The sequence below is a fragment of the Toxorhynchites rutilus genome, chromosome 2 (genome assembly GCF_029784135.1).
Source record: "Toxorhynchites rutilus septentrionalis strain SRP chromosome 2, ASM2978413v1, whole genome shotgun sequence".
NCBI lineage: Eukaryota > Metazoa > Arthropoda > Insecta > Diptera > Culicidae > Toxorhynchites > Toxorhynchites rutilus.
Window position 1 is genome coordinate 71,192,342 of NC_073745.1, and position 11,199 is coordinate 71,203,540.

At 36.3% G+C, this 11,199-nt stretch overlaps 1 protein-coding gene across 1 annotated transcript; it reads right to left on the reverse strand.

Annotated features, from left to right (window-relative positions):
• Positions 1–759: 759 nt before the first annotated feature.
• LOC129769281 (spectrin beta chain-like) lies at positions 760–6,043 on the reverse strand. The gene is made up of 3 exons (XM_055771417.1): positions 5,781–6,043; positions 1,121–1,613; positions 760–1,062 (listed from the first exon to the last, which is right to left on the reverse strand). The coding sequence occupies exons 2-3, from the start codon at positions 1,502–1,504 to the stop codon at positions 979–981; spliced, it is 468 nt and encodes a 155-aa protein (XP_055627392.1). The 5' UTR covers positions 1,505–1,613; positions 5,781–6,043; the 3' UTR covers positions 760–978.
• Between the last annotated feature and the right edge of the window lie 5,156 nt (positions 6,044–11,199).

Below are 11,199 nucleotides of genomic sequence, written 5' to 3' on the forward strand. Positions count from 1 at the left end.
TTTTGTCAAAAATTTGACATAAAACTATTTGGAACTAGAGGCGAATGAACTGAAAAGTTTAAACCCTCTTAAAGCCAAAAAGAAGAAGAAGAAGCTATTTGGAATGAATGCCAAACACGGTTATCACATAGTACACTGTTTGTCGATTCGGATACTATTTTGTGTGCGTCCACTGTCATTTAAAAAAAAAAGAAAATATTAATAGATGAAAATAGCTTAACGGCTGAAACAGTATCGACGTCTGGTGGCGACTTTTTATTTGGGGCCATAATTTTATCATCTTTGACGCTCTCCTAAACTCGTAAACGAAGCTCAATGCCGTCAATGCGAATAACAGCAGCTCTGGCCACTGCAGCATAATTAAAGAGGTTCCATAACCGCAGCATCTGACATGATCGTAGACACGATTTGTTCCTTCTCCTTGATCCAATTTTCCTCATCAGCCATACCCAAGTAAAACTGCCACAATCAATTTGCACAGCTTGGCGTAAGCTGGACACGATCGAAAATGATGGAAGGATCACACGGTTTATAATATTCTTCTTCATCACCCAAGAACTTCTGCGAGTTCTGTACGACTTACTTGACCCGCTCACCGAGCATATTGATATCATCGGCTTCGACGTGAAAAATGAATCAGACTAAATCTACACAATGCCGCACCAGATAAGAAGGGCATATTTTTAGGAAAAAACTTCTAAACGAAACTTATAACTAACACTTTCTCTTTCATTAATTCAATTCAATTCACCCTGTGAATTACATTTTGGCCAAATGATGACACTTCCAATTTTATTTCACTACCATTTTGTGTTCCCTTCGAATAACAGTCATGAATATTTTTGTTGTTTATCGACTATTTCGATGAGATTAAATAACCAAGAAATACACAAAATCTATAATAATAATACCAGCGACGGCGCCCTTCACGTAACGGAACTTTCAATTCAAGTATGTAGTGTCTTTTTTATGCTTTTGCTAAAGCACCGATAAGTTCTGTGTTTTGATGTCCAGCTCAGAGTGAACCGTTCCGCACTGCAAAACGTCGTCGATGTTCTGAACCTACAAAATAATGTCGATCAACAAAACTTCCGTTGTGCTAAACAATGTATCGTCTTACCATTATCCGTTGCACATCCTGAAGCTGTGTATTTATAGTGTTGATATTTCTTCGTCGATCCGAATGCTTCTGCAGTAAATCTTCCACCCCCATCAGATTGCCATAGTCGTCAGTCAACAGCCGCTGCTTTTCTTCCTCTATCGAGTCCAAGGTGTAGATCGTTTTCTGGAAGTTCTGCTGCGACTGAATGGAAAACTCCATTCGCATTCTTCTAGCACACAGCAGCTCCAGCAAGTAGTTCCAAGGTCGCAACACATTTTCTTTGCGAGCTGCAGTTCGCTTCATATCACGGTAACGTTCAACTTCCAGCTCGTTCGAGACAATTCTGACAATTCCACACATTCTGAACACAAAAGGCAAAAATGGCTGTCTCGATAGCCTCATGCTTCTTGGCAGCTGCTTCCACTACAGCCAGATTGAATCCGAAATTATCGGTACTGCCCAGACGTTGACATTCCGAAAGCCAGGTATCTCTCATGATTGCCTTGCGGTTGTAACGAGCTAAGACAAGACCAGACAACTGGCTTCTTACTCTTCTTCGTCGTCCAAAAACGAAGCCATGACATGAAGATGCCAGAGCTGCCAAATATTATAAAATATCGGATTTTTCAAATTTCTATTTTAATGAATCGTAACATTTGGTTGGTGCGAATTCAATGATTATTGCATATTTTCAAATAGACAATCTCAAAAATATGCTTTAAAAGGATAAAATAAGTCTTTTAAATACCCATATCTATAATATAATCGTTTCCAAAACAAATTTTGGATTTTTTTTTAGCAAATAAATCTAATCTGACAACCGTTACAGCGTTATGCAGATTCTCATTGTCTGAACCAAAACATTCTATCTTATTATATGAGCAGGAATACAACCAAAACAACGTTAGGAAGCCATTTTATTCATACAAAACGTAATCCAAAAATAAAAATGAAGTGTAAAGCCTTAAATTGTGAGCGAAGGACGGATACTCATCCTGAGTATAAATTTTATCGGTTCCCTCAAGACAAAAATATTCGGAAAGAATGGATTCGATTTTGCGTGAACAGTGAATTAGAAGTTCCATTCTTTGAAATCAAATCAAGCACAAGAATATGTAGCGTAAGTATTAAAAACTAATTCTAAAACATATCCTAATACTAGTATATATACAGGCTCATTTTGTTGATGGGAAATACAATGAAAATGGAGTTACGAAAATTCCGACCTTAGCTGCATCCGCGAATGAGGAATGGGAAGAGATACAAAGTATTGAGAACAATTATGATTTGGTTGACGTATATGAAGGAGATAAACAACTACAGGAAGAAATATTTCGTTTGAAACATCAAATTTCCAAGCTGAAAAGGTAGTGTGTCAAAAAATATGTTATTTTCTAATATTTTATATTGATGTAACCGTTAATAGAATTGTAAAACAATGGAAGAAAAAATGCGGATATCTGACCTCGAGAATTCGTGGAAAACAACCCTTGAAGAAGCTTTTCAGAGAAGATCAAATTAAGCTATTAACAGGAGAGGTTAAAAAGTGAAACGTTGGTCCAATGAAACGATTACGGAAAATTTACAAATTCGGTTTGCATGTCAAGGTGGATACGACAAGCTTATTCAAAAAGGCTTCCCGTTCCCATCCACGAGGACTCTACTACGCCAAATTGAAGGAGTTCGTTTCAGTCCTGGTATGTAATTATAATCATATGTCTCATCGCATGTTAATATATGAAATGATATTTTGTAGGTATTCTTGAAGATATATTCGAGCTGCTACAACATAAAGTCTCCACAATGTCGGTTGAAGAAAAGGACTGCGGATTGGTTCTAGACGAAATGAGCATAGACGAGGCAAATGAGTTTTGCCAAAATACGAAGCAGTTTGTTGGAACAACAACGCTTCCTATGTCCCAAACTTTAGCCTGTAAAGCTTTGGTATTCATGCTAGTTGGAATCGCAGCGCGCTGGAAACAGGTGGTTGCTTTCGAGTACACCGGCAACTCTATACAAAAAGAGTTTTTGAAGAATGCTGTATTGTCTGCAGTTTCAAGAGCAGAGGGAATCAGTTTGCGTGTCCATTTTATAACAACAGATTCCGGGTCCGAAAACCAGCGCATGTGGAAGGATTTGGGGATCGATATTCGTCGCAAAAATGAGACATTAAATGCTGCGATACCTCATCCAAACGCTGAGAACAGAATGCTAGAGATCATACCCGATCCCGTACACGTATTTAAAAATACAGTACATGGCTGGTTGAACAATGTCTACCTGAAAGTTCCGGATTGGTATGTTCGTGAAAAAAAGCTAACATCCAATATTGTTCATCGAGACCATTTAACCACAATCGTGAACTCCGAAATAAACAACACGTTGCGGCTTTGTCACAGACTAACGGCCTCGGATGTGTGCTTTGACAACAGAACATCTTCAATAGATAAAATGAAAGTATGCAACGCAACAAAATATTGCAACAGGACGGTGGCTGCAGCATTGAAGTTTCATGCGGAAATACGAGAATTACCGGAGCTTCTTACTACCGCATGCTTCATAGAAGACTTTGCTCGATGGTTCGAGCTTATCAATAATAGGCCAGAAGAAAAAGTATTTTGTTTGAATGATCCTATGAAATATGACGAGGATATCGCTCATCTGAAGACCATGGTGCGGTTAATGTATGATCTCCAAGTAGGACACGGACATTGGAAACCATGGCAAACAAGTGTAATCGTTTGCACGAATGCAATTGTGAGGTTGACAGATCGGCTTTTGCATGAAGGACACCCACAAATATTTACATCGCGGTTCGTCCAAGATTGTCTGGAGAGTCTTTTCTCATTGATTCGTGCAAAGCAACGACGCCCAACTCCATTGCAATTCAGCAATAACTTGAAAATTGTGACTCTTTCGCAATACATGACCGTAGTACCGAATGCTTCGTATACAGCCGATATACAACAACATCTTATTGGATTGATAGATTTGCTATCAAAGCGGCGTGAAGAATGTTCAGCCCAGAAATTGATGGACAATGAAGCAGCATCGACATCATATCGAATTTCAGCTTCATCTAATTCTAGTGATAATGTGGATGATATGAATATTGAATTCGACTATGAGTACACCGTCGATGAAGCGAAAACTTTTCTCGACAGAACAGAACAAAATTCATTGTTCTATATAGCTGGTTTCATCATCAAAAAAATTATTCAGCGGGAAAGAACATGTCAGCAGTGTAACAAGAGATTGGTAGTCAGCAAAACACAACCTAGATTGTATCAACCGTCTCTTTTTTCATATTTGCGAGCTACAGCTTCTAACTCTCCCATCTGCATAGTGAATGATGAGACTTTTAATTTCTTCTTAGCAATGGAAATTCTATTCCGAAATATGAAATCGCATTTGGAACCTAACGAAGCTGATTTGCCGGAGAAAATGGCAGGAGAAATGTATGTTTTGCCATCCACTTTATTCCATTGTGAAAAAACAAGGAATGACATTATAAAAAAATTTATATCTTTTCGTTTAAAAAGCGGAGAAAACAAAAAAACAAGGAAACGAAAATTTGATAGCAGGAGCATGGCATGGTAGAAATAAAATATATTAGTATCAGAAACCAAATAGATTATTATTAAACTAAACTTATGTCCATTTCCATTTTAGTGTTGTCCGAAAACTCATTTTTTCCACTTTTTCCCAAAAATGACTTTTTCAAAAAATCATAACTTTTGAACCTCTGAACCGATTCAGATGATCAATAAATCTAATTGAAGCCAATGAGGTAGATTTTTAATAGAAAAAATATTGAAAAAAGTATTGAACTTGGAAAGAGGGTTCTAGAGAGGTGTTTTTTTCGTTTTAGAGTCATTATTTTGTAAATTTAACATGTTTTAAGTCTTCGTTCAATATTCTTATGTGACTAGACTAGACCTATGCGACTAGAATCCTATCTTTCCGGTAAGTGTGATATTTTTTCAAAAAAGATTGGCTTATTGGCTTCAATTTAATATGTCGATCATCTCAATCAGTTCAGTAGTTCAAATGTAATAAATTTTTGCAAAAAATTATTTTTGGATAAGAGTGGAAAAATGATTTTACGGACCACCCTAAAATAAGAAAAGGTCACCCTAACGAAAAAATAAAAAATACGGGTCTAATATTTTGCAATAAAGAAAGAAACTACCACTTTTCATGGAAATCTGAGGAGCAACATATCGGTTTGACATGAAATGGATGTATATATATATATATATATATATATATATATATATATATATATATATATATATATATATATATATATATATATATATATATATATATATATATATATATATATATATATATATATATATATATATATATATATATATAAATTTTTCAATTCAATCAAAATATAGTAAAAAAATAATTAGGTAAAACGTGTATACAATTCCTTCACATTTCCTCTAAACTAAGTATCGTAATATCAATTAAATTCATTTTTTTTCTAAATTCAATACAAACCCAACGTAATTTATTTTTATTGGCAACACTGGAAAAATCGACTTTGTTTACAAAATTTATCGAAATCGACCAATCAGAAATCAGAACGACTGACAGAAATTTGGTCCGTATCTGACAGAAATTTGGTCCGTAAAAGACCCCCTATTGTCTGATCTTATCTTAGGTAACGAGAAGTCAGTTGTTCGAGCTTCTGCTGTCGAAAGGTCTTCTCTCGTTCGTGATCAGATTTCTCCAAACGCTCCCAGGCTTTGTTGATGATGATTTTTCCCTCCTTGGGTGTGTACGGTTTTTGATTGTTTACTCTCATTTTAAATTGCAGCGTGCAGCACTTCCAGATTGCATTTCTCCACAAATTTTGTTGTTTTTTCCACTCGCTTTATTTGACCATCCAGAAATTTCTAACCGTAATGATCTGAAATATAAATCAATCTTATAAATAACAAAAAAATCTAATATAGAAAATATCAAACATTAGTGAACATTTCGCAATAAGGCTGAAAGGTAACAGCCATATTGCGAAATGTTCACTAATGTTTTCTTTAGGGCATGAATGCCAGGTGCACAGATTGATCCGTTTTGCTTTTTTTTTCAATGTATCTCAGGCCTAAAATTCATTGAATTATTTCGTTGGGGTTAATCAAATAAAAAGAGTGACAAACTCACCTGAACAATTTAGATAGAAAACACATAGTACACAGATTTCCACTGGTTTGAAAATGAATGAAAAAAAATATAATAAAAAATCTGGCATCCCTTTCGGCAGTTTTATTTGCCACTTGCCACTTTGTTTGCCACTCCTCAATAATCAACAGTGGTAAACACGGCAAACATCAAAAAAACAAAAAATATGACTGAAATATTTAACGTACATCAGTACACGGTTTGACAAATCGGTCTAAAAAAGTTTAAGCAAACAAGGACTAAATATTTGCTTGTCGTGTTTTTTTTGTCGACCAGTACACGTTGATCAAATTTTATCTGTCAAAAATAGTCAAATATTTGGCATCGGTCAAACAGTGTATGAGCACCCTTACATGACAACATATTAATTCTGCGTTCAAAAGATAAAACACATGGTGGGAAGCCTTTAAGCTATCCCCTTTAATAACAAAGATTCTCTAGCGAGATGCAAAAAAAAATCCATAATGAAACGTGACCAAGTGGCAATCCTTCGGTCGCTAGTTTCATTGCTTTCGTTCAATTTCCCTCAAAACTGTGGTGGAAATTAGAATCATCGATAAACTCGATAATTGCTCTCAGAATTGCACTACTTTTCCACGCTCCACCAAGGTCGATCAATTCATTCACTTACCTACTATAAAAACAAGGCGATGAACTTAAGGCAACTGATTTTCTTCGCGCAACGCTGAATAAACTTATGCCATTGATCTGTGTTACATAAAAGCAGGGGCTTTAGAGATTTTTCGGCTGATACGACTTGTCTAGACCAGTTGATCATGTTTGCCATTCTGTGCTTATCAAGCGGCTAAAGATCTATTATTTGCCACTTGCCATAAAAGAAAGTCGTTGTAGCCGCTGAAGCGATGGAGGTAGGAAAATCCAAAATTCAACAGCAACTTTGATCATTTTTAATGTCTTTGGAAAGAAACCATATGGAAATGTTTTTGCACCAAATGATAGCTTAGTTTATTAGCTACCACTTGTCATCAATGTCATTTAATTTTGTATGACTTCATTAGGCAATAAATTCGGCTTAAAGCAAATATGTGCGGAAGGTGTTTCTTTAACAAACTTTATTAAATACAAAAATAGGTGAATAATAACTTTTTAGGAATATTACTTTAAAGCAATTCCACACCAAATCACCCGAAAAACGACAACGACCATCTCCGATTTTTTTTTTAAATCTTGGGGGCTGTTCACATACCACGTGGACAGAAAAAAAGCACGATTTTAGACTCCCCCCTCCCCCTCCGTGGACAAGCGTGGACATTTTCATATCCCTACCCCCCTTTGTTCACGTGGACATTTTTCCTTTTTTATTTAAAATAATTAAGGAAATAACTGAATTGCGCCTAAATTCCATTAAAGTTTATTTTATTTCAAATTTCAGTAGCTATACCCTGTTGTACCAGCTTTGCTGTGGCTTATTGTTGTTGTACGGTAGAGAAATGAGTAGCACAAAGCACATGTTTAATTTAATTTTGACTACACAACTTCAAAGATTGATCTTTAGTTTTACTAATTGTGATTGCAAACGCCAATCGAATAAAAATAAATGGATTGAAAATCATTTTTAAATACAGGGTTTTCCAGCTTTAAATTCCTAAAGTAAATTGAAATAAAACACACTTAGAATTCGAATTTCGATGAAACTTTTATTTCAAATTAAAGTTTGGTTTATGCCATTATGTGTGAAATACAACATCATTCAAATGTCCACCTAGTGCTTCCTCGCACACCTTGATCCGGAACAGGTAGTTTTCGATAACTTTTCGGCACATATGGGACGGTATCTCGATCATAACTTCACGAATGTTGTCTTTCAAATGTTCAAGAGTTTGCGGAGAGTTGGCATAGACACAGTCTTTCGCATAACCCCACAAAAAAAAAGTCTAGCGGGTTCAAATCGCATGATCTTGACGGCCAATTGGCATCACCAAAACGCGAAATTATGCGCACCTTTAGTCGGTAGCGCAATTCGAAACCTTTTCCGTCATAATTTGTAGAATTTTCAAAGGGTATTGAAAGCGTAATAAAATATTTTTTTATTCATCAAATCCTTATCGACCATTCTGCAATTCATTAACTTATTGCGGTCGTATGTCTGCTATCAGCCACCACAGCAAGCAATCATACTAAATACTTTATCCTACCACATGAAATAATTTACACTTCATTTGTACGAATTTCAATGTCTAGTGAATTTGATCACGAATCAATACGCAGTTTCTATGGATAATAGATAACGGTACTCGGTGTAAACAAAAGATGATTAGCATGGAGAGATAATAGGATATTATTCAAGGGAAATTATGACGACTTGTGGTGCATGAATTATCATACGCAATTTACATTTACACATTAAATCCTAGGAATTGAAAAAAAATCCAATGCTTTGAGAAATTGTAACTTTCCGAGAAAAGTAATACAACAAATTTATTTTACACGTCATTCCGCATGAAGAACTTTACAGACATTTTTATTCTAAGACTAACTGTTCTCGAGATAGAACAAAATCTATAGAAAATTAGATTTGATGAAAAAACCATATTCGTAATATCATGAAAACTCAACCGTTATGGAATTGTATAATTTTATATTATAGTTTTTGGTTATAAACGTCTATGCATAGCTCGTAACTATAAAAGTCATAGGATCATAGGGAATAGCTCAGTCGTTCACAGTTTACGTCAGTCATTTTCAGAATATGGATTCCAGTGAAGAGGTCCAATGATTTAGTAAAAATATATGAAGCACTCTCAGGCAACTCAAGCAGTTCATTGATACTTACGGAATACTCAGGTTAGGCGGAAATTCTTGAACACGGAACAGTTTTTATTTATTTTAGAATGTATTATATTTGATGATTATATTTAAAAAAATATTTATTATTCGTGTCCACGTGGACATAGTTTATACCCCCTCTCCCCTCTTCGTGGACAACAGTGGACATTTTGATACGCCCTACCCCCCTAAAGTTGTCCACGTGGTATGTGGACCGCTCCTTGTACATATGGTGTCCCAAAATAACAATTTTCATTATCATATGACCAATTTTATTACGACTGATTTTCCATAAGGGCGTGTGCAATAAAAGGAACATTTTTTCAAAAAATCGTCACTTGAAATCAAGATGTCTGGTTAAAATATTATGTATGGCATAGCTATTGGAAAATAATTGATATATTTAGGAGAAATAATATACACTGTTGAAAAATATTACTCTAAAATTGAATTTAATATTAAAAACATATTTTTTATTACATTTTTATTGGAAAACAACAAACAACAAAACAAATTTTGACATATAGTGATGCGATGTCAGACTCTCTAAATTAGAGATTTAAATTTTTAAATATGAAATTTGAATAGAAATCGTAACAGTTTAAGAAAAGTAATATGAAAAAGGGAATTTACATGTGATTAAACATGAAAAACTATAAATAACTATAAGGTTTTATGCGACTGAGGCTCCGACACTGTATAGATATTTAACCCATTTCATGCCAAGCGTTCGAAAAATCAAACAGCAACTTTGATATTTTTTCATGGCTTCGGAAAGCAACCGTTTGGTAAGGTTTTTGCATCAAATGATAGCTTAGTTTCTTAGCTACCACTTAGTATTAATTTCATTCAATTTTGTATAACTTTATTAGCAACTATGTGCGGAAGGTACATAACCTAACAAAAAACAAAACCTTATATAATGCAAAAAATGTAAACTTTTTTACAGTATTAGTGTGTCTAAAGGGTGTGTCACATCAAATTGCATCACGGAAAAAACGCTGTAGAAATTTAATTTTTAGGAATTATATCTTCAGCTTTCGCTGAACACATCGGGACATCGGTAAGATGCTGGGAATCGTCCAATCCACGGTCAGCAGAGTACTAAAACGATACTTCGAGAACCTAACCATCGACCGGAAGGTGAAGAACGGCAAAAATGGATGCTCCGTCAGTGAAAAAGGTCACAAGCGCGTAGTTAAGCAGTTTAGACGTGATCCGAGAAGTTCGGTCCGGGATGTCGCCAATAAGCTGAATTTGTCAAGTTCATTCGTCCAGCGGACCAAGCAGCGGGAGGGCCTGCGTACATACAAGGTTCAGAAGGCTCCTAACCGCGACGAAAGGCAAAACATGGTGGGGAAGACGCGAGCCCGGAAGCTGTACACCGAAATGCTGACGAAGCCGCATTGCCTGGTAATGGACGACGAAAACTACGTCAAAGCGGACTTTCGTCAGCTGCCGGGCCTGTTGTTCTTCTCCGCAGAGGACAAATTCAGCGTTCCGGAGGAGATTCGCAAGCAGAAACTATCCAAGTTTGCCAAAAAGTACATGGTGTGGCAAGCGATCTGCTCTTGTGGAAAGCGGAGCGCCCCCTTCGTGATGACCGGCACGGTAAACGGGTAGGTTTATCTTAAAGAGTGCCTACAGAAGCGCTTACTACCACTATTGAAGCAGCACGAGGGCCCGACCATCTTCTGGCCGGATCTCGCTTCGTGCCACTATTCAAAGGACGTGTTGGAGTGGTACAAAGCCAACGGGGTCACCTTCGTGCCAAAGGAAATGAACCCGCTGAACGCGCCAGAGCTTCGCCCAATAGAGAAATATTGGGCGATTATGAAGCAGGCCCTCCGGAAGAACCCAAAAGTTGTCAAATCGGAGGCGGACTTCAAGAGAAAATGGATTTCTGTTCAAAAAAAAAACTACAACCTGACGTTGTACAGAACCTTATGGACGGGGTAAAGAGGAAGGTGCGAGCATACGGGCTTGGGCTCGAAGTATGAATAAAAAGAAAATGCCAAAAATTGTTTAATAGTTTTTATTTTACTGTCTAAAATTTTCAAAAGGATCGGTCTACTGGGCGAATTTCTACAGCGTTTTTTCCGTGATGCAATTTG